At 60.2% G+C, this 26,726-nt stretch overlaps 1 protein-coding gene across 1 annotated transcript; it reads right to left on the minus strand.

The window, feature by feature from the left end:
* Positions 1-2,736: 2,736 nt before the first annotated feature.
* MDFI (MyoD family inhibitor) lies at positions 2,737-18,589 on the minus strand. The gene is given in 6 exon segments (XM_039565553.1): positions 2,737-3,851; positions 4,165-4,344; positions 4,347-4,409; positions 8,238-8,421; positions 16,841-16,962; positions 18,520-18,589. Coding segments are annotated over 6 exon segments (876 nt in total). The 3' UTR covers positions 2,737-3,594.
* Between the last annotated feature and the right edge of the window lie 8,137 nt (positions 18,590-26,726).

A 26,726-nucleotide genomic window follows, 5' to 3' on the forward strand; every position in this document is an offset into this window, starting at 1 on the left:
AGTTTTTTTTGCCCTTCTGGCTCTGGAAGTGTTTTCTTTTATGTGCGAGTGTGTGTGCGCACGCACGTGTGCGAGGCCTTGCTCCCGTCTTCCAGCTGAACCTGCCCCTGGGGTTGCAGGGAATTGCGAGGGAGTTTTGGGGTGGCACAGAGCAGGAGTGGGGGTTGTGCTGGAATGAGGAGGAGGAGGAGGAGGAGGAAAATGCTCCGTGGGCCTCCTTGCTGGAGCGCTCCCCAGTCCGCCGTGTGAACTGGGAGGAAACAGGATGGAGAAAGTATTTGGAGTGGAAAATAAAAACCCTCTCCCGCTTTATTGATCGTGATCGAGGACAGAAATAGCCCGGGCTGCTGACAGCCCTCCCCCACCACAGGAGCAGCCAAATGTGGGGCTTATCCCGAGCTGCTCCATCCATGGAGTGGATGGACACCATGGACACCAACGGGGTGTCCGGAGAGCTCAGGGCAGTGGGGTGAGCCAGCTCTGGATCCGAGGGGTTCCACAGCTGCCTGCAGAGATTCCAAGCCTCCCGCTGTCCGTCTTGCTCTGCTCTGGCTGCACCCACGGCAGGCTCAGCACGGGAGCAGCCCCTGGAACCCATCAGCAAATTAGAAAACTCCCATCATTAAGACCTCCAATGTCCCAGGAATTCTCAGTCACCAGCAGGGATTGTAGGAAAAGGAAACCCCCACGGCCAGCTGGGATCAGGCACTGCCCACCCCGGAGAGCACTGGGGGCACCGTGCACCAAAACCCCAGCAATGCTAATTTAGGAGTTTTAATGGATTTTAGCTAATTTCACCAAATTATTTCACTTAAAACATCAAACTCAGGGCCAGCCTGGCTGGGGAAGGCGGGCAGGGAAGCCCAGGGTGCCCAGGAAAGCCCAGCAGGGTCAACATCTGTGGGGGCATGATGCTCCAACTCTGAGAAAACCATAAAAACCAAGTGCTGGCAGGAGAGTAATTAGTTAAAACCGAGCACATCTGTTGTTAATTAATTCCCAGGCAGGAGGGTTTAACTCTTGCCTTGCCCAGTATTTTGCAACCTGGACGGCCAGCGCCAACTTGCATCCAGAGGAAGGATTTAACTTGGGGTTTCAAGCCTTTCCAGGGACTTGAGTTGCTCTGGTTCATCATTCCCCACCCTGATCCATCAATCCCACATCCCAGAGCCACCCCTGGGATTTTCAGGCATGCCTGGGGTGTGAGCAGAGCAGCCGGCACTGCTCAGGGCAATGGATGTGCCTCAAGTTTGGGGTCAGGGCTGCAATAAATCCCTCTTTGCCCCTTCCAGCCCTGAGGAACCGGTGCTGAGGGTGGGAACCACTCGGTGAGGGTGGGATTGCAGAGGGTAGAGGTTTGGGTGGCCCTGTGCTGGTTATTGCTCTTTTATTTGCATTTTTCCAGAGGCAGCTGTCACTAAAGTCCATCCACAGGCGTGAGCATCACATCCGTCGAGGAGAACACGTGAGGATCCCATCCCTGCTCCCCACCTCCTGCTCTGGATGGGGACCTGCTCCCTCGGGGTGAGAATTAAAAGGGCTGGAGGACTGAGGAGGAGCAGGAGAGGGGGCTTGGGGTGTGTGTGACCCCCACCCCACACTGGACTCACCCACGCAGGGCCCAGCCAGCCCGCAGGGCCCTCCCGCACTGGGGGAATCTGTTCCCTATTAAGCGGCTCCGGCTGGTGGGAGCCCTGCCAGCTCCAGCCTCCCTAATTAGCAGCAGCAGCGAGGCCAGCCTGGGGAAGGCCAGCGCCTCCGGGCCTCCGTGCCAAGGATGCGAAGGTTTGGAGCAGAGCCTCAGCCAGAGGCTGTGGAAAAGCTCCGACCGACCCTGCGAGCGCCGGATGGGGGCCCCGATCCCGTTTGTCCCGGGGTGGGCAGGGATGTGCATCCCACACCCGGCTCTCGCTGCTTTAGGAAGGGGTAAAACCCCAACCCAGTGCCCCGAGTCCTCCCTGGGGTGTGTGGGGTGGAGGAAGGCTGCCCGCACCATCCTCGGTCCTTCCGTGCACTTGCACTGTGCCGGGCTCTGGCCGCCTCTGGCTCAGCACTAAAAATAGGATTCCCGGCTGAGCGGCAGCGCCGGAGGGCAGCGAGCCCAGATCCCAAACCAGCCCTTGTCGCCGTGACCAACTGACCCATTTGGCCTCGGTTTTTAAGCGTTTTTCCCTCCTCGTTCAACTTCAGCCCAGGCAGCAGCTGAGCTGGGCCAGCTGAGCCTTTCCAGGGGCAGCGGGACCCCGCTGTGGGGCCGTGGTCCCTGACCCTCGTGGCATGGCCTGGCACGGTTGGGGGTCCCAAACGGGGCTGTGGGGCTGTGGGTGGCAGCAGGAGTGGCCAAAGGCACCCAAATTCCAGGGGCTGCAACCTCAGCAGCCGCAGCCCTTCTGCTGGGAATTCACGTAATTTATTTTCTCCTGTGGGGAATTTGTGCCCTGGGGTTGGTGAAGCAGCCCGGGAGCAGATGACACCCCAAGGGTGGTGGGACAATGGGGACAGGGTTTGTCCCAGGGCACTCCAGGACCTCAACCTGTTCCCTGGAGCCAAGGACAGAGAGTCCTCTTGTACTCTCCTTCCCAGCACAAGGAGCAAACAGGAGCACGCTGGGGCTGTCACTGACCTGTCCCATGTCCCCAAAGCCAGCTGGGAGCAGGATGGGCTGCAGGGACAGGGGACACGGAGCCTCTGTCCCCAGGGAGTGCCCGGCAGAGCACGTGCTGCGGCAGCCGTGGGTCGCAAATGAAGAAAGACCTTTATTTACAATAAAAAGGAACAAAAAACTTATAAAATACCGTGACACTTCCCTCCCCGTCTCCCCAGCCCACCAGCGGGGTGTCTGCCACCCCCACCCAGCCACCAGCCCTGTCCCCGGGATGGTGGCCCGGGGGCCAACAACTGCTGGGGGTCATTTGGCACCAACCGAGCCACCCTGCCCCGCCACGCCTGGGACACACGGGGGACACGCGGGGGTCGGTGGCAGTTCGGCGCAGCTCCGGCTGCAGGAAAAGCTTCTTCCCGGGAGGGGGAGGCTGCGGGTATTGCACTTGGCTGCCGGGCTCAGCACCGAGGGGAGGGGGGCCTGGCAGGACGCGTCCCCCAGCACGGGACTCCACAGCCGGGCGGGAGGCTCCAGCATCTCCCAGTGCGCGGGGGTCACCCGGCCTTGGAGGTGTCCCTGGAGGTGTCCCTGGAGGTGTCCTGGCAGGGGGATGCTCCGTGCCACCCCCTGTAACCCCCCCGGAGCGCTGTCCTGGGGCGGTGCCAGCGGCACGGGCTGTCCCCAACGCCGGGCCCCGGGGTGGCTCTGCGGGACGGGCGCTCCTGCTCTCGGCTCAGGCAGCAGGAGGCTCCCGCGGTGCCCCGGTGCGGGCAGAGGTAGAGCGGGACAGGACACTGCCAGAGCCCCCCACGCCGTCTGGGTTCCCCCTTCCCCAGGCAGGATCCGGCTCCGGCTCCAAGGACGAGGTTTCGCAGCGAGGGATTCGCTCTCCTCCTCCTCGAGGTTTTGGCGTTTCCCGAGGGGACCGGCTGGAGCCTCGCCCGCTGCGGGAGAGCCTGGGGGTCCAGCGCGGTCCCGGCCCAGCGGGGCCCTCAGGAGGAGAAGCAGAGCCCGCAGCACTCCATGCAGATCTCCAGGCAGTCGGCGGACTCGCAGCAGGCGTCGATGATGCCGCAGTCCATGTCGCAGGGCAGGTCGCAGTCCGCGCACTCGCCCGAGTTGCAGCAGCAGCAGCAGATGCAGGAGTCCTCGGAGGTGCAGGAGCCGCAGGTGGCACAGTCCAGCACGATGTTGCAGAGGGTCAGGAACTCGCAGAAGAGGCAGGAGAGGATGCAGTGGACGCAGCAGTCTGGGGAGGAACGCAGGGGTGAGACAGCGCCCGGCACAGGTGGGTGCTGGGGGAGCGCCGCGAGGATGGAAATCCTCCCTCAGGAATTCGCGGAAGGGATGGGAAAAGGGGTCGGGAGGCAGGCACTGCCCCAGGGAGTCTCCCTCAACACCCAGGCCTCAAGAGAGACCAACTCTGGAGGACAGGAGATGGCCCCGCTCAGCACTCGCCCTGCAGAGGCTGCCAGGAGGGCCCAGGGGTCCCGCTGGGCTCGGAGGATGAGATCCCAAGGGATGAGGGGCCCGAGGAGACCAGGAGAGAGGACAGCTGGTACCTTCCTGCGCCTCAATGGGGATGTGAGAAGAGGCCGACTTGGAGCTGCCCTTGCTCTTCTTGCTGCTCTGGCTGTTGATGGAGTGGTGCGACTGCAGCTTTCGGTGCGGCTTCTGCGAGCTGGGCACGGCCCGGCACATCCCGTTCCCCGCTCCGTTGGCACCGCCCGGCTCCGGCCCCCGCCGGCGCCGTTGTGCAGCAGGTGGGTGCAGGGCCCGGGGGGCTGCGGGGTGTTCGCACCTGCGGCTGGCCTGAAGAGGAGAGAGCAGCACGTTACCCCCGCCCTCTCCGCCGGGAAGAAACGCGTGCCCAGACCCCAGAGAAACACGGGAATCCGGTCCCCAGCTGGACACGGGGTGACCGGGAGGTGATGCTGATGGATGGATGGTCCAAGAGGATGGAGATGGAATTGGAGATGTGGAAAAGGTGGCTGGAGGAAGGAAGGACAAAGGAAGGAAAAGGGATGGTGAAGGGAAGGAGGCAAAGGCTCCGGTGAGAGGAAGGGATGAAAAAACCCCAAGAAATGAAGATTTGTGGTGAAGGACGTGCTGAAACTGCTGCAAATCACCAGAGGACCTGAAGGAGGAGATCTCCCGGCACAGCCAGCAGGGATGAACCCACCGAGGCTGCCAGACAGAGCTCCTGGATGTCCCCACCGCCCTCTGTAAAGCCAGAGGAGATGAGGCACCGCTGCGGAGCCAGCCTGCTCCTCTCCCCGGCCCTGCGGGAACCGGCCACTTCCTTAAGGTCTCCACAACCTCTGGCTGAACTTCTCTGCAGGAGGAGGAAAATAACTCTGCTGTGTCTGTGCCTCCCTGCAGCCTCTCCCGCCGCAGCCCCATGTCCTGCCAGGATGCTGCCAGAGCCAGAGGGGTGGCTCAGCCCTGTGCTCCTGCCGTCCCCAGCTGTGGTGCTCTGGGAGAGGACTGGGAACCAGCACAAGGAATGGGGGCACCCATTTTTGTGCTGGTTCCCAGTCCCAGCACCCATCACCCTCCCCAGCAATGCCACAAATAAAATCCTGTCTGGTGGTGCTTGGCCAAACTTTGCTTTTCCTCTGCCGTGGCAGTAAACAAGGGATGATTCAGGAGAGAGGCTCGAGGGCAAAGGCACCAGGGAACAGGAGCTACTTTCTGTGCAGGGCATGGGGGGACACGGGGGTGGAGCGGGCACAGACGGTCCCTGTCTTGAATCCACGAAAATAAAATAGATGGAAGGCGAAAATAAAATAGGTGGAAGGTGAAAGACACAAGTGGATGGTCCCAGTGCTTGGTTTTACCAGGCTGAGCTCGGCTCGGGCCGCCGAGGGAGGTTAAACTGGGAGCTTGGTCTTTGACACCCGCTGGGAAGGGAACTTAAAATAACCAGAGCTGAGCGGGAAAAGTGGGCTGGAGGCAGGAGGGATGGGAGACTGGGGAAACAGAAAACAGGTCTTGGATAAAACAGGAATTGTCTCCCCTCCCTAAAAAACCTCATGGAGTGTTGGCTTTCTGTGTACCCTTGCCCGGTGCCCTCTCCAGCCTCGTGTGTGCACTGAGATGGCACCGAGGATGCCCACAGTGACCAGGGCTGCCCAGAGCTGTGACAGGAAGGGGCTGAGCCCACAGGGGCTGAGTCAAGAGGGACGCAGCAGCAGCTCAGCAGCCTCGGACGGCAGCTGGATTCTCTGGGATTGCAGCAGGATGCACTTGGCGCTCCCCATTTCGCCGCATTCCTCAGATTAAACTGTTTGTAAATCAAAATCACGCTCTGGCTCCGGTGAGGGGCAGCCAGAGGCAGCCAGGAATCCCCCCTGCTCAAAGTCAGGGAAAATAGCTCCCATTTTTTTAGGACAGCCTTTAGGACACAAGGCCAAAGCTCTTCTAAAAGAGGCACCTCCAGCTCCTCAGTATCTCCGGGCAGGAGTGGGGGGAGCAGCCCTAAAATCCCAGGATTTTGGGGAAAACTGCCTGTCTACAGCTCTTCAATGACCAAAAACCTCCTGGATATTCCCTTTGGGTTTCCCACCGAGGCCATACTCCTGGATCCCCTCAGGCTGTCCCAGGGCAGCATCACCGGGGTCTCCCTGCTGTGACCCCCCCGAGCCACTGCCAGGGCTTGGAGTGGCCACCTGGGTCTGCTGCTCCTACCTGAAACTCAACACCCAGAATCCCAAACCCTCAATCCCAGTGCTCCAAAATGCTGGAAAAATGGATTCAAGCACCAGAGCTGAGCCTTCGGGGGGGGCAATCCTGGCACTGCTGGACACAGACATGACCCCGCACCCGACAGCCCCTTCTGCCCTGTCCCTCCTGAGCTTGCCATGAGCCAGACTGGCACGGGAATGCCACCATCCCATGGGAGAGCCTAACTGTGCTCCTCGGGTCCTGCCAAAGGAGGAATAACCCCCAAAACCCAATGGTGACCCCCCCAAGAGCAGCACTGGGAGGAGTGGGGGATACCAGAGGGGACGCTCCTCATTTCCCAGGGAGAGAAGGGAAGGTCCCTTCATCCAGCACCCAGCAGGAGGGTGCCCACGTCCCTCCCAGCCCCGAGGCCCGTGGGGGGCGGCCGGGGGGCTGGGCTGGGCTGGGGGAGGGGGCCGTGCAGCGGCTGCGGTGTGAGTCAGACGTGCAGAATGTCTTTGGGCAGCCGGCCGCAGCTCCCAGATGCTGCGCAAGTCTCGGGCTCTGCCGCAGGAAAACGTGCGCTCTCCCCGCTCCAGCGCCCGCATTTCGCCGTCCTCTCCCCTCCCCTGCCCACCCTCCGGAGCGCGCAGCTCCGTTCCCACCCGCCCTCATCCCGCGGGAACCTTCCATCCACTTCGCGCCCCTTGGAAGGGGAAGCTGCGCGCCCAGCATCCAGCAGAAGGGGGAATGGCAGCCTGGGAGAGAAACCCTGGGATCCGGGCTGGGGGCCAGGGAAAGGATGGACGGCTCCAGGAGAGCCTCCCGCGTCTGCCAGCTCCGCTCCCCCACCCCTGCAACGGGGAACGGAGCGAGGGCATCCCGGCCCGCACCGCGCGCCTACCCCACCCCGGCGTTTCTCACGGCAGCAGATTTTGGGAGGTGCTGCCTGGCCCCGCCACCGCCTGCGGCAAAACCAACTCCTCTGTGCGGACAGCCCGGCTCAGCCAGGCTTGGCACCAGCCTCACCCTTGCCCCGGACTCGCCAAGGCAAGAGCTGTCCCAGCGCGAAGCGTCTCCCTTTGCTCCAGCAAGTGCCTGCTGCGCTCCCGCCCCAGGAGCTGTGCCCACGGAGACATCCCGGGGCTGTGCCCACGGAGACATCCCGGGGCTGTGCCATGGAGACATCCGGGGCTGTGCCATGGAGATATCCCGGGGCTGTGCCATGGAGACATCCCGGGGCTGTGCCACGGAGACATCCCGGGGGCTGTGCCCACGGAGACATCCCGGGGCTGTGCCATGGAGACATCCCGGGCTGTGCCACGGAGACAATCCCGGGGCTGTGCCATGGAGACATCCCGGGGCTGTGCCCACGGAGACATCCCGGGGCTGTGCCATGGAGACATCCCGGGGCTGTGCCCACGGAGACGTCCCGGGGCTGTGCCCACGGAGACGTCCCGGGCTGTGCCATGGAGACGTCCTGGGGCTGTGCCCACGGAGACGTCCCGGGGCTGTGCCCACGGAGACGTCCCGGGGCTGTGCCATGGAGACGTCCCGGGGCTGTGCCCACGGAGACGTCCTGGGGCTGTGCCCTCGAAAACGGTCTCTGGGGCTCTCCTCTCTCCCACTGGGGTTTTGGGGGATGCTCCACCCAGCTTCTTCCCCGAGGGCTCATCCCTCTTCCCACCACGGCATCCCAGAGGACCCCAACGCTTCCCAAAGCAGCCCCAGCTGCCCCGGCTCCGCCTCGGAGGGCAGCGAGAGCCGTGCCGGGTGCCGCCCTTCGCTTTCGCCTCTCCAGGTGACTCAGGCTCGGTTTGAGCTTTGATGTGGGGAGGAACAAAGCGAGGAGGAGACAGTTCCCACCTCTGCCCCGCTTTTTAATGAGCCCCGCTGCTGATGAGGTGGCAGCAGCCCAAGGCACGGGCCCCCGGCGGTGTCCGGAGCTGCCACCGAGGGAAACACTCACATGTCACAGCTTCGGGAGCGCCGCAGAGCTCGGCCCGGGGGCTTTTCGTCAGCACTTTTGGGGACTTGTCATCTTCCGGGGGTTTCTCCTTCTTCGGCACCGCGGGGCGGGCGGGAGGCCGGGGGCTCCGCCGGTGGCACCGCTGGGATCGGCCTCGGGGGAGGGCGCGAGGGCTCGGCCACCTCTGCAAGAGAAACGGGGTTAGAGCCGAGACCCCGGGGCCACCCAAACCCCCAGCCCGGCCCCAGACACTGCCCATGGCACCGGTCAGGGCGTCTAAGGGGGAAGAGCTGGAGCACCACGCGGGATTTGGGGCTGCTCGGGACGGGCACCGCGGCTGCATCACCCCGCAGCTGCTCACCCCGCTGCAGCGCCAGCGGCTCGGCAGCACCATCCCAAAAACCCTTCCAAGCTCTCACATTCCTTCTCCAAAAGAGCCAAGGGATCTGGTTACACTCCGCAGCTCAAGCTGGATTTTTCATCCCCCTTCCCATGAAAGGGCCACTGTCTTCCCTGCGGGAGCTGGCTGCCACCTTCCCTCATCCTCCCGCACTCCGGAGCAGGAGTAACCCCTGCAGGACCCCTCGATGGGGCGGCAAAAACCTGAAAGGAGCTGAGTTCTTCCCCATGGGAGAAATCCCGGTGCCAAACCGCCCCTCGCAGAAAGCCGGGAGAAGGCAGGACCACCTTCGGCACTGCTGGGAGCTGGCTGCTCCATCCCACGGGGAATGTGGGGTGCCCAGGGCGTGTCGGGGGAGGGGGGGGAGGCTCGGTGCAACGCCACTCTCTCCCACCCCACCCCGAGACCCCTCCCGGCCGCCCCATCCCTCTGCCCATCCCCCGGAATAGCAACGTCTTGCACAACAGGGGCTGGAGCGTGCTTTATATAAAACTAAATTATAGGCTGGGCAGAGGGAGGGAGAGCAGCGAGCCATAATTGCCCTGGCTGTAACAGGAGGTCCTGAATGCCGGCAGGGAGGGGAAGGGAAGGGGGAAAGGGGCTTGGGACACTTCATTATCCTCGATAAAACCAGGGTCTCGCACACCAGAGTCGAGGAGGAAGGAGGGCAATTATGGATAATTAAAAGGAGCATAACGAGGGAAGTGAGGGGTTCCAGCTGCGCCCCGGGATCTGCTGGAGCCTGGAAATGCTGCAGAGGGGCTGCAGCCGGGCTGGAGTGAAGCTGCTCTGCTCCCAGCTCCAAAATCATCCACGTGCCTCAGTTTCCCTACAGGACCGCCCTCTCTGCCCTCCCCAGGGTGCAGGTCCAGCCTGGGGTGCTGGCGCTCCTGAGACGGGGTTTTGTGGGAAGGAAAACTCATCCCAGCACAGAGCTCTGCTCACAGCTCTCGCGGGTGAGGCGATTTTGGGGTTCAACCAAAGCAAATCCAGCAGCTCCAGCTGAATTTTGCTACAGCAGCGTTGGCTCTGAATCCCAATGGAGCATGAGCACGTGAGCCCCAGATGGGAGAAAAGCCATTCCCAAGCCTCTGGAAAGCCCAGAGCGAAATGGAGAGGTGAGGAGAGCAGCCTGTCATCTCCCCACGGGTGTGGGGGTGAGTAACACCCACACGCTGCTGCACCCACAGCCTCTGTCATGTCCCAGCCTGGAGTCAGCCCTGATCCAAAGCCAGACATGAAATCCCAATGGTTGAGGAGCTCTGAGTGAAGCCAGAGGTGTCCCGGGCAGGGCACAGACGGTGAAGCTCCCGCAGAGTCCCTGGGAAGGCATTGGAGCCACTGAGAACCAGCAGAGCCCGGGAGCTGCTCTGGTTTTGGCTGTGAGGTGCCCAAAGTGTGTTCAGGGCTTAACTCCCAGGGCTCCCCAGAACAGCCCCATCACCGCCAGATCCCCTTCCCTGCGGGTCAGCAATTGGGAAAAAGAGCTGGAAAATCAGGTGCAGCAGCAGGAGAAGGGCTGGCACAGGGAGAGCTCCAGCAGATCCCTGCCACGACCACTCCGTGTCTCCAGCACATCCCTTGCCTCCTCTGTGCCTGCTCCTGGGGACAAGGGGCAGTCTGGTGAGGCCTGGAGCTCCGTGGGACAGCAGCAGCCCTGGCTGGGTGGATCCACAGGGATATCCAGGGTGCTGCTCCAACCGGGAAGGAGCCCAGGCTCGTTCCTGCCGTGTCCGCTTCGCACTTGTAATTACCCTGCACAAGGGCTCGCACACAACCACAGCCACGCAGGGAGGAAGGTGGCAATTAAATTAACTCCCCCGGGAACAAGCTGGCCAGGAGAGGGACAAAAATAGGCAGGAATGAAGTTTGGGTCAGCTGGTCCTTCCCTGCCTTGCGCTGCCTCACATCCCTGCTGCTGCAGGGCCGCAGGGAATGTGCGGATGATGCTGCTCCCCAAGAGCACCATTTCCCCCGGGAATGGGATGGAAAAGGGCCGTGTCCACCCTCATGGTCACAGCCTGACCCCAGGGAAGGTCTGGGAGAAGCTGGACACGTGTGGGCTGAGCACAGACCCCGCAGGCTCCCACCCCTGATCCACAGGGAAGTGCAGAGGGAATGCCCCGGGAAGTGCTCAGGCTCTGGGTGGGCAGCAGCTCCCAAATTCCCCCCAACAAGAGGCATCAGCTCTGCTGGCACAGGGAGAGGTGAACAGGCACTTCCAGCACTGGCACAGGCTCATCCCACAGCTCCTGGCTCCCTCTCCTCCTTTAAATCCCCCCAACCCCTGCTCCAGGGGTGCCCTGCCAAGCTGAGGCCCCTCTGGATCCCCTCTCCCTGCTGCCAGCAGGGCAGGACTGGCTCCTTCCCTCCCCTGCTGCCCCCAGAACGAGACCAGGCTTGACCTGAATCCATCAGGTTTAAAACCAACCACGAGCCCGGGAAAAACGCTAAGGAGAGCCGGCCCTTGGGATGGGACATCCCTCCCTTTTTCCCTGATCCTGCACCCCCAGACCCTTCCTGGCCAGGGCAAATCCTCCCCAGAGCCTGGGATGAGAGTCCAAGTCTCTGCCCCCCCCAGGAGCAGCACAAGGGGGATGTGGAGGTGCCGTGGCACAGGGAGAGCAGCTCAGATCCCTGGTTTTTGGGAAAAGAGGTAACGAGGCATTTAAAAATAATAATTTCAGCTTCAATAAATCCCAGCACTGCCCTAAGGTACCAGAGATCGGGCAAGTGATAGATGTGGAGCTGCTTTCCTTTGCCAAGCCCAGGACACGCAGATGGATCCGGTTTTCTGATTATTCTCCCCAGTCCCAAAGTCCAAATCCATCCGTCACGGAAGCCCCGAGACATCAGTGAGCTCCAAAGTCCATCAAGGAGGTGGGAAAATAGGAGAGGGGAGAGGAAAGGTGCAAAGAAGCTGGAAGGTTTCATGGCTGCAACCGAGGATCCTGTAAAATTCCTGCAAAGTCCAATGTCCCATCCCTCTGGGAATGCAGCAAGGCCCTGAGTCTGCCAGAGCTCCTGGGGCTGGTTCTGCTCACGGGGAAAAGTGCTCTGTGCTCCGAGTTGGAAGCACCCGGAATTCCTGATGGGCTGAGCTAAGCATTCCCAAAGAGCCCGACAAGCAAAAGGCAGGAGCAGCCCGTCAGCATCCCGGGATGAGCTTCTCCAGCAGCACAACCACGAGCCACACCACAGGCAGCAGAGCCCCAGCAGCCCCCAGCTCCCAAAAACCTGAGGATTCCCTTCTCCCAGCCGGTTGTGGTGCCCAGACCCCCAGAGGATGTGGGAAGACGCAAAGCTGGAGCTGTGGTTTGGAGTCAAACCCACCCAGGGTGTCCCGTGGCTCCTGCTCAGCATTCCTGGGATGTGGCTGAGGATCCGCCCGGCTCCTGGGATCTCATTTCCCTGTCCCTCTTCCTCCCGAATGCCTTTGGCTCTGAGGGAAGGAATCTGGTGGCAGGAGATGGATGGACACGGCCCCATTCCCAGTCCCAGGGAGGGACAGCACGGGAAGGAAAACTTCTCCAACATGGAGCTAAAGAGAGGCTGGACTGGGAATATGGGAACAAATCCCATCCCTTTGGCGGGTTGGGACTGGAATGTGGGGACAAATCCCATTCCTTCATCAGGCTGGGACTAGGAATGTGGGAACAAATCCCATCCCTTCAGCAGGCTGGGACTGGGAATGTAGGAACAAATCCCATCCCTTCGGGAGGCTGGGAATGGGAATGTGGGGACAAATCCCATCCCTTTGGCAGGTTGGGGTTTGGTGTTGACCAAAAAGGAGGGAGAAGGGGTCTCAGCACATCTGGATCCACATCTGAGCTTTTGGGGAGCATCCAAACCCAACACCACAAGATGCCACTCCTGCCAGCGTGGAGACACTCAGGAGAGCCCCCTTTTCCCTGCCTTTAATCCCTTGGGAATGGCTGGACAGGGAGCAGGAAATCCTGGGTGCAGTTGCCATGAACAACAACCCAGCAGCTCGGTGCTGTTTGGGTTGGGAGCTCTCTGATCCTTTTTTCAAGCAGATAAAACGAGTCTGAAACCTCTCCTGGATTTCCTGGCCTGATCAGGTGCCTGCCTGCCCCATTCCAGGGACATTTCAGGTTTCCAGTGCAGAAGAGATGGCACTGAAGCAAATCCTTCCCAGGAGGGAGCAGAGGGAAGCAAAATCCCGGGAAAAATCCCAATCTCCTTCTTTACACTCAGTCTGAAATGAATGCACCGAGGCCGCCTCAGATTCTGGGATAGGGAAAGGAAAAGGAGGGTGGGAAGGGGAGGAGAGATGCCCAAAGCATGGCCAGGACAGATCCAGCACAGCTTTGCTTCCCACCCAGCAAACCTTTGGCCCAGTGTCTCTCTGCTCACCTGGGCAAAGCTTTGGATAAACAGTTCTGGGACAATGAGGAATCCAGTCCAGAACACCAGAGGTTTCTATGAGAAGATACTTCTTAAATGCAAAAAAAAAAAAAAAAGCAAAACAAAGCAAAAAAAAAACCCACAAAACCCCCAAATAGCTCAGCAGGCCGGGAGTTGTTGTTATTTGTTATTTATAGATTTTGGGTGGGAAGGGAGGGAGGAATTTTGGGGCCAGACAGGCCAGGAGCAGCGTCCATCCAGTCCATCCCTGTTTGGAGTTTGACCTCGGTGACCAAACCCCGACTCCAGGTCGGTGTCCCTACAAATCCCATCCCTCCAAGGTCCTCATGGCTCCAACTGGCTCCTGCCAAACCAAATTCATGGAAGACTTGCTCCTACAAGGGATTTCAGGGAAGAGAAAATATAAATTCCCTGCAAGAAACACCTCTGACACCGCAGCAGTTTGGGAGGAATTATTCCTTAAGCAGCAAGAACTGATTTAACATAAATATATTTACATTTTATAGATATTAAGGCACCATCCCAGTGTGGAGCTGCAAGGGAACGAGGGATCTTTAAGCCTGGACTGGAAAAACAGGGACAACAAAACTTCCCAGCACACAAACCTGGGAAGGTCTGGGTTTCTTCCTTCATCTCTCAGCACCAGGCCTCATCCCAAACCCAACATAAACCACCCCAAACACACTGTGGGGACACGGAATGGGGAAAAACGATGGGAAAACACCAGGGAAAAGACCCAGGCTGGGACTGAGTTGGAGTCTGAGGAGCACCTGGGGCAGGATAACTCCCCAAAGGATGGAAAATCTGGGAAATCAGGGGAGCCCAGCCTGGAGGAAGGACACAGGAGGAAATCCCGGGTGTCCTCAAGGAAAAGCAATTATCCCTGAGGCCTGGAAAGCTGCTAAGGCCAGGCCTATCAGATCCAAGGAGATTCTGGGAATTACAGAGCAGGGAGCTGCTGGGGGAAATGATGGAGGGAGTAATTAAAGCCCGAGCCAGGCCGGTAATTGGGTAACCTTGGGGGTTAAACCAGCACAGGTCCTGCCAGGGAAAATTTGTGTCTTCCCAACCTAAGTCCTTAAAAAAAGTTAATTGAGGAGCAGATCAGCAGGAGCTGCCGGGCACTGTTATTAAGCAGGAGAATCATTTGCATTTCTCCAGCCCCTTTCATCCCAGGATCAGCCTGGCACTGATTTAAACCCGGGCCCATCACACCTTCCCTGAGCTCCAGGGATTTTCCTGGAAAACTGCCTTGGTTGGTGAAGAAACCGAGGCACAAAAATGGGATTTTCCCAAAAGGAACATCCGGTGGGGATGGAGCCCAAAACTTCCCAGTGCTGCTGCTGCTCGCACTCTCTGTAGGTTGGGGTTTCTCCCACGCACGGATCCCAAAGAAAATTCCAAAAACTGGGATGTAGGAAGGGATATTGGGGCCATCCCAGGGGGTGCCGATCCCACAGGGGGGGAACTCCAGGCATGGAAAAGTTCTGGGGAAAATCACCAGAACTCCAGCAAATACCCCGAGGAGAGCTTGGGTTTCTGCAGCTCCCAGGCAGGCGCTTTCCAAGGAAATTCAATCAGGAGCTGGAGCGGGAGCAGGGGCGATGCAGCCCCAAGGCCTGGCTTTGTTTTGCTCAAACCCAGAAACACTGAAAAAAGCCAGAAATCTGCTTTTCTTGCCTTTTTTTTTTTTTTTTGCTTGCTTTTCTTCTCTTTTCCTCTGCAAGTTTTGCTGTCGTTCAAAGAACAAACACGAGCAAAGCGTTTTCAGGAGCTGACAGGGAAAAACTTGGAAAGAAAAACAGAAATCGATCTTTCCGTGCAAAATGTCTTTCTGTGGGGGTAAAAAAAATACGGTTTTGTTTCTTTCAGAGCTTTTTTTTGGGAGGGGTTCTTTGTGCTTTGAGCGTGAGTGCGTGCAACTCTGCAATCCTGCTCTTAAATCAGTGCTGAGCCAAGAAAAAACCCTTTTATTTGGATTTTGGATGGGTTTTTTTCTGTTCCTACCCTTATCCCAGAGCAGGACAGTGCCAGTAAAGGGTTCCTGAGCGGGGTGACACTGATTCCTGCTGAGAATTCCCTGCTTGGGGCACCCCGTGCAGGCCTCCAGTGGCATTTTGGATCTGGAGGCTGCGTGCTTGGGGCTGAGCACGCAACAGCTTTTTCCGCCTCCTCTCACACCTCGGGGCAAAATCCTTGGGAACAGGCAGAAAGAATTAAGGACAAATGTGCACGAGCATCCCAAACTCTGAGCTGCTGAGCTGGGACACAGGCAGGGATTGGAGACACGGAGGGGGACACGGGGGTGGCCCCACACAGCAAATGGGAAGGGAAAAGGGAGGTGGGAATGAGCAGAGCCAAAGCCAAGGAGGTTTTTTTGCTGCTGGAGGTGGATTTGTCTCCATCATCTTCACATGGAGGAGGAGGAGGAGGAGGAAAGAGCCTCTCCTGCTTCCCGCTGTCCCTCAGTGAAACTCTGTTTTCCTCCTGTTTTCTGCTAATTCCTCCGAAAAATAATCACTCCTCCCCTCCCTACCCAGGCAGACAGCAGCCTCTTCTCTCTGCCAACTACCTGTGGCTATTTCGGGGCCTTGGTTTGCCATGTCCCCGTCCCTGCTGGGTGGGAGGAGGCTGTGATGGCACCCGACCCATCTCCAGAGGTGCCAGGGAACAAACTCGGGGAAAAAGCTCCGTCTCCAGCTGGGAAACAGCAGCGAGCCCTGCAAACCCCACCTGAGCTGCCCACCCCACGCTGAGCTCGGCCAAACCACGCCGGCACCTCGGTTTCCCTGTTTATTCCCCAGCCTGGGTGTCTCCAGACGAGCCACTCTGGTTTGTAAAACTTGGGAAAGGGAATGGAGAGAAAATTCCCAGGCCCGGCGGTGCGTGACAGAGCCGCTGGCCCCTGCCCAAGCCACCAGGGCTCGGCAGCTGAATGTCACAGGGACAAACACGGAGGGGCCTGGCTGCTCATCCCTCACCGAAATCCCACGAAGAGGGAGGAAAGAGAGATGGGAGCGAGGGTTTGGGATGTGACAGCACAGAGCTGCTCCCTGAGGAGGGACAGGGATGGAATTCGGCCTCTGGAGCCTGGGCAGGTGGGAATTAAGGAGACCCCGTTATGCTCCCCACACTGCAAAGGAGGAGTCTGAAGGAGGCAAATTTGGTCCAGCTCTGCTCGGGGTCACACCTTGGGGACCACTCCAGAGGAGCTGAGGAAGAGGAGGGGGGATTTGGGATGGTTTGGGATGGAGGTGAGACTCCCTCAAGATGGGAGCACCGAACTGGGCACTGATGGGTGCCACTCCAAGATGGGAACACTGAACTGGGCACTGATGGGTGCCCCTCCAAGATGGGAACACTGAACTGGGCACTGATGGGTGCCAGTCCAAGATGGGAACACCAAACTGGGCACTGATGGATGCCAGTCCAAGATGGGAACACCAAACTGGGCACTCATGGATGCCAGTCCAAGATGGGAGCACTGAACTGGGCACTCACGGATGCCCCTCCAACAGGGACACACCAAACTGGGCACTCACAGATGTCCCCAAGCACCTCAGCCAGGCCCCAGTGCTCCCACTCAGGCCACCAGCACAACTGGGAGCTGAACCACTCTCTACCCACCCACAGCTCCTGTGCGGCCACAGGGAAGGTGGAAAAGCTCCAAGGCCATTTTCCCCAAAATACTGAACAGCTTTTTAAGTTACTTTTTAAAATCCCCCCCAGCCGCTGGTGCAGGAGCCGTGCACAGCCCTCCTCCGAGCCAGGCTGGGGACAAGCCCCGTGCAAAAGCTCTTTGCACCGTGCTCACCATTTCCCACCTGGAAAGGGAAGGAAATCCAGGGAAATCAGCCCCCCGCAGCTGCCTGGGCCCCGGGACGTGGCTGAGCTCGGAGCAGAGCTCAGCCGGGAAGCGGAGCCGGCGGCATCCAGCTGGAAGAGCAGGGGGAAGAGAACAAGAGGATGTATTCTCCAAAGCCCGGGCCCGGCCGTGCTCCGGGCCAAAGCCAACACGGGGCCGGTCCAGCTGTGCCGGATCCCGGAGCTCCCGCGGCTCCGCTCAGCCCGGCAGCCGCTTTCGGAGCTTTTGGGGTGGATTTGGCCCCTTTTGTGTCTGGTCTGACAGACACACCGCGGTGTGTTCCTCCAGCCTCCTGCTCTGCTGGTTTTTAATCTCTCCGTGGGATTTTTAATGCAGTTTCTGCATGTGAAGCTCGGCAGGGACAGCACCAGGGGCCACCGACCCAGGCAGAGCCACCGGAGGGGCTGCGAGGGGCTCAGCTCTGCCCCGTGGAAAAAATGAGGATTCCCCAAACTTTTCCATCCGCTTCTCCGCGGCCTGGTCCCTGTAACCCACCCAGGGCTGCAGAGCAGCCCCCAGCCCCTCACCCCCATTTTTTGGGGGGTTTAATTCACCCCCCCCCCCACCCAGCTGCTCCCTGGGCTTGGCTCCGGGACAGAAACTGCTGGAGAGTTTGGGATGCAAAATCCCGGCGGGCTCCCGGCAGCTGCTGAGCTCACACACAAACACAGAGACAGGAAAACACTGCCAGGGGCACCAACACACGCTCAGATGTTCACAATCCTGCACCAACACTCACAAACACACCCAAACACACCCACAGACACTGCCAGGGACACCAACACACGCTCAGAGATTCCCAGCCCTGCACCAACACACCCACAAACAGCCATACATCCTCTCCTCCCCCCCACCCCAAACCTGCTTGCACCCCCTCCCCAGCCACACACCCCCCTGCTACCCACCCCCAGCCCCCCAGCCGTGCACTCACACTCACACACTCACACTCACTCTCCTCCTTCCCCTTCCTGTGCACACTCAGCGTGTCCGGCAGTGCATTCCCACATGGGGCACCCCACACCCCCCAAACTTTGAACCAATCCCCCATAAATGCACCCCCAGCCGCGGCCCCCCAGCCCTGCACACACGCACAGACATTTATTTACACACCCCCTGCACACACCCCCCACTCGCGCACACACCCCAGCCGTGATCCCACAGCCTTCCCCGTGATCCCACAGCCTTCCCTGCGATCCCATAGCCTTCCCTGTGATCCCTCAGCCTTCCCTGTGATCCCTCAGCCTTCCCCGTGATCCCACAGCCTTCCCCGTGATCCCTCAGCCTTCCCTGTGATCCCTCAGCCTTCCCTGCGATCCCATAGCCTTCCCCGTGATCCCACAGCCTTCCCCGTGATCCCACAGCCTTCCCTGTGATCCCACAGCCTTCCCTGCGATCCCACAGCCTTCCCTGTGATCCCACAGCCTTCCCTGCGATCCCACAGCCTTCCCTGCGATCCCACAGCCTTCCCTGCGATCCCATAGCCCCCCACCCGTGCACAGACCCCCCCGTGCACACACACACACATTCACCCCCCTCCAGCCGCGCCCCCCACACTCACCCCCGGTGTCCCCCACCCTGCGCACCCCTCTCCCCCCTCCGTGTCCCCCTCAGGGCAGAACCTCCCGTACCTGGCATCGGGACCGCCTCGTCTCGGGGCTGCTCCGGGCAGCTCGGCCGGGGGCTGCCGGGCCGGGACATCGGTGCGGGGCTCCGTGAGGGCTCAGTTCGGGCTCAGCGCGGGGCTCGGTGCGGGCTCGGTGCGGGCTCAGAGCGGGGCCCGTCCCGCCGCGCTCACCTGGGCCCCGCGGGGCGCCGCGCCCGCCCCCGCGCCCGCCCCGCATCCCCCGGCCCCGGCGATGGGGGCCGGCCGGGGCGCGGGGCTGCCTCTGGGCTGGGCTTGGGATTTTTTTTTTTTCTTTCCCAATTCAATTCAAAAAAAAAAAAAAAAAAGAAGAAAAAAATTAAAATTAAACAACAACAACAAAAAGAGGCTGGGAGAGCAAACGCGGCCACCCGCGCCCGCAGCGCTCCGGGAGCTTCTGCTGGAGGCTGGAGCTGCGCCGGGAGAGGGGAGAGGCGCGGGGCAGGCGGAGGTGGCTCCCGGGGCCAGCCTCGGATTTGGGATTTCACAGCTCTGCCGCGCTCTCGGCGCGGGGCTGGGTCCCCTTGAGGAAAATCGAGGGGGGAGCAGCGGGGCTGAGCTGTGCTCGGGCCCCTCGGGTGGGTGTTTGAGCCCCTCGGTGGGTGTTTGTGCCCCTCGGGTGGTGTTTGAGCCCCTCGGGTGATGATTGGACCCCTCGGGTGGTGTTTGAGCCCCTCGGGTGGGTGTTTGAGCCCCTTGGGTGGGTGTTTGTGCCCCTCGGGTGGGTGCTGCAGTCTGTCCTCTTTCCCAGGCAGGAAAGCAAAACTTTAGTCCCCGACTCCCTGGCGTGTCCAGGGAACGCCTCCGCCTTCCCCACCCCTCCCCGCCTCAGTTTCCCCAACTGGAAAATGGGGTTCGGCTCCCTGGGGCGATGCCCGGAGCTGCTGGAATCAGAGGTGACGGCGTCACCGCCACCAGCAGCCCTGAGAGCTCTGTGAAATCCAGGTTCAAGCAGCAGCAGCACATCCCGAGTGCGCCAACCCAGAGGTCCCGGTTTGCTCCAGCGCCGCGTCCTCGCAGGGCCCCACGAGGATTCGTCCCCGTGCTGAGCGTCACGAGGACCCGGTGGGATGTTTCGCAGAGTTGTTTTTAATCCCACTGCTGCGTTTTCCTGTGTTTTCCTGTGTTTAAGAGCCCAGCTCTGCAAAGCACCGCAGGGAGAGGCCGGAGCACGAGGCTGGAGCCGGCCCAGCCGGCAGCAGCGGGGATTGTCGCCCTGTGGCCCTGTCCCCTGCCCTCCCCGCTGTGCCGGGCCGGGGGTCACCGGGGCCAGCCCGCCCTGCCCTCGGCCACCGCCCCCAGACACGGGGGAGTCTGGGCAGCCGCTGGATTTTGCAATCCGGAGCTTCGGCTCCGCGTTGCCAGAGCGGGGCTGGACCCGAGGGAGAGCCCTGGTGGCTCCTCACAGCCCTGGTGGCTCCTCACAGCCCTGGTGGTGCCACAGCCCCGCTGCCATCACCGCCAGCAGCGCTCCGCTGGCAGCAGGGCAGCTCAGCGGGGCGAGGGACAAGGGGAAGGTGCTGAGACGCCCCATGGAAAGGAAATGGGTCGGGAAGTGGGAATGAGGCATCCTGGGGCACGAAGCGGGACTGGAGGGATCTGACTGCTCGGGATTTTTCTGGAAGCTCCATCCTGAAGGCAGAGCTGTCACGGTAAAGCATCGGCACCGCGGTGGAAATCCTTGGGAAAGCCTCCCCACCGGCAGCCGCGGTTGGATGACTCCCCTCCCTCCGTGCTTCCAGCGGGACTCTGCCAGCTGTCCGCAGGGCTCCTTAGGGCAGCGCCCAGGCACGGAGCTGGCGATGCAGCCGGGGTGTGCCGGCACCGCTGAGGCAGCGGCTGAATCACGCCGGGAGCGCAGCGGGGCCGTGCCAGCCCCACGCGCTGCCGCCGCACATTCCGCCCGCTTTGCCTGCCCGGACACCGGCGGGCCCGGCCCTGCCCGGGCAGACGCGCCCTCGGCCGCCGGGCAGCCCCGAGGGATGTGGACAAAGGGAGATCAGGGATCCCGGGATTGCCTGGAGCTGGAGCGCGGCCTCCCCGGGCAGGGGATGCTCTGCTGGTGGGGGGAGAAGGGAGCCGGGAGTGCGGGTGCCGGTGCTCGGGTCAGGGGTGGGTGGGGATGAGCATCCCTCTTCCTGTGCACTGACTCCTCGGCCTGATAACCCGGAAAAAACCTGAGGAGTATTCGGGAAGCTGAGTCACAGCTTTGGGGGTCCGGGATCTGTGCAACCCAACTTGGAGGGGGAACATGGCAGCCCCTGGCACCGTGGGAGCTCTGCCAGGCAGGAAAGTGTTTTTACAGGGATTTTGGGGCCAGAGAGCAGCAGTGCTTTACCCACAACAGCCCAGGGACCGTGGTGACACCTGTGCCACTGGCCATAACTGTGCCATGGGTCATCCCTGTGCCAGGGACCATCCCTGTGCCATGGGCCATCCCTGTGCCATGGGCCGTTTCTGTGCCAGGGACCATCCCTGTGCCATGGGCCATCCCTGTGCCAGGGACCATCCCTGTGCCATGGGCCAGCCCTGTGCCATGGGCCACCCCACTGCCACGGGCCATCCCTGTGCCATGGGCCATCCCTGTGCCAGGGACCATCCCTGTGCCACGGGCCATCCCTGTGCCATGGGCCATCCCTGTGCCAGGGACCATCCCTGTGCCAGGGACCATCCCTGTGCCATGGGCCATCCCTGTGCCATGGGCCATCCCATTGCCAGGGACCATCCCTGTGCCAGGGACCATCCCTGTGCCACGGGCCATCCCTGTGCCACGGACCACCCCACTGGGACATCCTGGAACAAACCCGTGCTGCTGCTTGGCATTGCTTCTGCCTGACCATGATGGACCAGCAACCACTGCCTGCCCTCCCTGGGGGCTGCTGGGCCCTGGGCAGGGTGGTCTGGGGGGAAATCCGGCCCTGTCCTGGCACTGGAAAGCTCCAGGGATGGAGCAGGAAAACCCTCGGTGTGTCCAGGGGGTCACATGTTGCCCATAAAAATAAGGTTCTTTTTCCCCCCAAAATATCATCCTCTGTAAAGAAAGGACGATGGAAAGGAGCAGCCTGAGCAGGGGTTGGGGTGGGTGGGAGGGGTGGGGGCCACCCCACAGTGTCCAAAAATCCTGCAGCGATTCCACCCAGCCTAATCCTGCGCTGCGCCCGGGCCGGCTGCGCTCCGAGGAAGGCTGTGGGATCTGGCTGCATTTGGGAAAACAAGGCCGTTCCTGTAGGTGTGTGACTGCGCTGACCCACATTCACAAACTCTGGCACCCAGCGCCGCTCCCGGCTCCGCCGCCGCCAAAGTAAACCCAGCCCAGCTCTCCCAGCTCCTGGCTGCTGCTCGGGGGGAGCAGGGGCTGGGCTCCATCTGCTCTGAATCTGCACCCCATAACCCCTGGATCTGCACCCTATAATCCCTGGATCTGCACCCCAAAACCCCTGGATCTGCACCCCAAAACCCCCAGATTTACACTCCACAACCCCCAGATTTACACCCCAAACCCCCCAAATCTACACCCAAAACCCCCAGATTTACACCCCAAACCCCCCAAATCTACACCCAAAACCCCCAGATTTACACCCCAAAACCTGCAGATCTGCACCCCACAACTCCCAGATTTACACCCCAAAACCCCCAAATCTACACCCAAACTCCCCAATATTTACACCTCAAAAACCTCTGGATCTGCACCCCAAACCCCCCAGATCTACACCCCTAAACCCCCAAACCTACACCCCAACCCCCCAGGTTTGTGGATCCCCCATAGCTCCCGTCCCCCAGACTGGAGGCGTTGAAGATTTAAACCTCCTTGACCTTCCTGTCTCCGGCGAGGATTTAGCACTAAAACCTCGACTTTTCGGTTCAAAGAGGGTTTTGCAACATTCCCGGCATCCGTCCCTCGGCGAGGGCTTTGAAAATAAAATAAATAAATAAGAGAAAATGCGTGTGATCCTGGAAAACAAGGAACGAAACAACCCCGGAGCCACAGAGCGTGGTTAACCCGCCGTGGATGGGGCCGGGGCCCGGCACAGAGCGAGGCTGTGCAGCCCCAGCCGTGTTTTTTTGGGGTCTGAGCCATCACCCCCTGATCCGTGGAGCAGAATTCCCCTGTCCCTGTGCACACACGAAGTCTCGGAACAAAATAACCTCCTCAAAGCCTTCTGTTGGGGGGAGGAGGCTCTGCCGGCCTCGTCGGGGCTGCAGTGAATGACCCCACTGTTCTACATGTGCTGCTGAAAGATTTCTGATGAGTCACGAGCTATTTCTGTAAATAATAATAAAAAAAAAAAACCAGCAAAAAGTAAAATAAAAAGAAGGAAATGAACATTTAATACAAAAAAAAAAAGGGGGGGGCCCCCGTGAACATTCATCTTGGGAAGCTGGAAAAATTAAAGACTTCCCCAAGATTTCCCCCGTTCCCTCTGCCCTGTGCTCTGTCCTGGGGGGCTGTGGGTTGGTTTGGGGGCAGAGGCACAGGGGCATCGTGGCAGCCCCACCACTGCCACCCACGCTGGGCACCGCAGCTGGGGGGTTCGGAGCTGCTGGGGGGTCACGGGGCAGGGACTGCGCATCCTTCGCAGGGGCTGGAGCTGGACAAAGCACCTTGAGGCGGCAGCCAGCGATGGAGAGGTGTCCCCTCAGCTGCTTTGGGGTTCTCCTGGGCAGGGTCAGCAAAGCTCCCCTGGTCGGAGCTGCTCCAGGACTCTCAACACCCCGGAGCACCACGGGCAGCCGGATCCTGCCCCACACTCAGCAACAAAGTCCCCTTTGTCCTCCCTCCTGTCCCAGGTTGATGTCCCAGGTTTCTGCACAGACGAGGATGAGCTTTTGGAGAGGTTGGGGTGGCAGAAATGGGAGCTCCCACCCATCCAGGGCTGGTCCCACCATTCCTGGTCCTTTCCTTCCCACTTATTAAAGCCACAATTCTTCTTCCCCCCCATTTTTTGAGCCCCCAGAGCAGGGGGCTCACAGCAACCCCGCTGGCGGCCCAGGAAGGAGTGGCCAGAGCGTTTTGGGGTCCCTTCTCAGCCCTGACCCAGGGGATGCAGCCACAGGGATCCCCCCAAGACACCAGAGACTCAGGGAGGGCCCAGATCTCAGAGCAAGAACCCTTTGGCCACTTCCCTTCCTGACCTCGATATTCCAATTTCTCAATTCTCATTTAAAAAACCCCAAACCCAAACAACCCAAAGCTGTCCCTCCTTTTTTTTGGCTCTTTGGAGCTATTTGGAAGCTGTGCTGGCTCTGGGTTATCCAAGGCAGTGACTTCCCCCAGTTGTGCTTCAGGGGTGTGCGAAAATCCCATGGGTTTGGGATAAAGCACCAGGGTGAACAAAAATTCCATGGATTTGGGGCAAAGCATCGAGGTGAGCAAAAATTCCTTGGATTTGGGGCAAAGCATCGGCCCAGCTGGAGGGAAGGGAGGGATCCATGTGGGAGCAGCTCTGGAGCAGCAGGAGGGAAGAGGAGGAGAGGGGTCGGTGCCTCCTGCCAGCATTTATTGGGTGCAGGGATTTGTTCTGCACTGGGAGGGGGTGATTGGTCCCAGTGTCCCCTCAGATCCACGGACTGGTTTAGCAATCAGACTGGGAGAGCTTTCATGTCCATGCCAAGGAAAAAAAACAAGGGAAAAAAACAGGGAAAAAGAAGTTTCTGGTTTAAAAGTGAAAAGCTCCAAGTGTTAAATCCATCAGAGCCAGAGATGCTCCTGGTCACGACCCCCACACCCTCCCCAGGGAGCTGCGGAAGGATGGGGACACTGGGGGAGGATGGGGACACTGGGAAGGGATGGGGACACTGGGAGGAGATGGGGACACTGGGAGGAGATGGGGACACTGGGAAGGGATGGGGACACTGGGAGGGGGTGGGGACACTGGGGGGGGATGGGGACACTGGGGGAGGATGGGGACACTGGGAAGGGATGGGGACACTGGGATGGGGACACTGGGATGGAGATGGGGACACTGGGAAGGGATGGGGACACTGGGATGGGACAGGGACACTGGGATGGGACAGGGACACTGGGAATGGGGATGGGGACACTGGGAGGGGATGGGGACACTGGGATGGGATGGGGACACTGGGATGGGGACACTGGGATGGGATGGGGAACACTGGGATGGGACAGGGACACTGGGAGGGGATGGGGACACTGGGAGGGGATGGGGATACTGGGGGAGGATGGGGACACTGGGGGGGATGGGGACACTGGGGGAGGATGGGGACACTGGGATGGGACAGGGACACTGGGAGGGGATGGGGACACTGGGAGGGGATGGGGACACTGGGAGGGGATGGGGACACTGGGAGGGGACTGGGGACACTGGGGGAGGATGGGGACACTGGGATGGGACAGGGACACTGGGAGGGGATGGGGACACTGGGAGGGGACAGAGCACTGGGGGAAGATGGGGACACTGGGAGGGATGGGGATACTGGGAGGGGATGGGGACACCGGGGGAGGATGGGGACACTGGGAGGAGATGGGGACACTGGGAAGGGATGGGGATACTGGGAGGGGATGGGGACACTGGGAGGGAACTGGGACACTGGGAGGGGATGGGGAGCTGGTCCCCCACGCTGGGGCACCCACGGGTGTGAGCTCAGCCCCCCAGGTGGGCGTTGAGGGGCTGCAGAGGCACCTCCAGTGCACCCCAGGGAGCCACCACGGCTCAGAGCTCTGGAAAAAGGGCCACTGGAAAAAAGATGGAGGGAGTTTGGCCGGGGTGGAGCAGTGGAGGGAGAGGGGATGTGAGGCTCTGTTTGTGCCGGCAGGAGCAGCCGTTTCGGGGGGCTGGGATCTGGAATCTCATCCCTGTCCCTCCTTTGTTGCTGCAGCTCCGGCCAGGGCTTGGAGTGAGGATATTCAGGAAAAGGACAAGGCAACGACCCAAAGTCCCTGATGGCAAAGCCTGGATACCTTGGGAAGTCAATTCCCCGAGGGAAATGCCAAAATCGCCCTTGTTTTTTGTTGTTTTTAAGGAGCAGAGGCTGCAAACCTGGCCCTGCCTTGGGAGCCCCAACGAGCAGTGAGTGATTCCGAATGATCCTTGGAATTCTGCTGCTGCTGCTGGGTTAAGGGGCCTCTGAAGGACGTGGGCATGGATGTGTTAAACATGTTAATAATTATTAATAATGGTTATTTTTCATTTGTACGGGCAGGAATTCCTGCTGCAGGATCTCTGGCAGCTCACCTTCGCTCCGGCCGGTAGGAGAATGAGTTCCATCTCCAGAGGATCAAACAGGAGCTGTTGGGTGAGGGAGGGGAGAGGCCCTCCTGTCTGAGCTGCTGCTGTGCTTTTCCAGGGGCTGCTGTTGCCCCATCCCACCCCCATCCCATCCCATCCCATCCCATCCCATCCCATCCCATCCCATCCCATCCCATCCCATCCCATCCCATCCCACCCCCATCCCATCCCATCCCATCCCAGCTGCAGGAGTCCACCAGAGAAACAGGAATTCCCACCAGTCCTCCCAGTAAACATTTTAGGGCTGGAAGGAGCCAGGTGGGGGGAGATTTGGGAACCCAACCCCCCAGAGCTGGGTGGGGGGAGATTTGGGAACCCAAACCCCTCAGAGCTGGGTGGGGGGAGATTTGGGAACCCAAACCCCTCAGAGCTGGGTGGGGGGAGATTTGGGAACCCAACCCCCCAGAGCTGGGTGGGGGGAGATTTGGGAACCCAAACCCCCAGAGCTGCTGCAGCCCTCAACTCCCCCCACCGCTGACTGAGCAGATGAAGCCGCTTTCCCTCCTCTCCTTCCCGGGCTGGCCACTGCTCCTGCCAGGATTTCCAGGGAGATTTCCTCACTTTCAGAGAGGCCAGGATTTGGGAAAGGGCTGCCCAGGGAGGTGGTGGAGCCCCCATCCCTGGAGTTTTTCAAGGTGAGGATCACTCACCGATCTCAGAGCTCAATAATTCCATTATTCTGGAAAAAACACCGATTTTTTTTTTTTTTTTAATTATTTCCCCCCCTCCCCCACAAGAACCTTAAGCAAGCAGCCAGGCCGGCAGCACGATAGGTAATTTCTTTTATTGCATTTTATAATGCCATTGTCCATACAGAGTACATGCAGCTAGACCTACTGTACAAGGGTTTACCGTCTGCCCACGCAGACACACGGAGCTCGGAGTACAAATACACAGCCAGGCGATTTCCTTTATACAGCACGACGAGCCGGGGAGGCAGCCGGGG

Source organism: Corvus cornix, chromosome 26, assembly GCF_000738735.6.
Source record: "Corvus cornix cornix isolate S_Up_H32 chromosome 26, ASM73873v5, whole genome shotgun sequence".
Taxonomy (NCBI): Eukaryota; Metazoa; Chordata; class Aves; order Passeriformes; family Corvidae; genus Corvus; species Corvus cornix.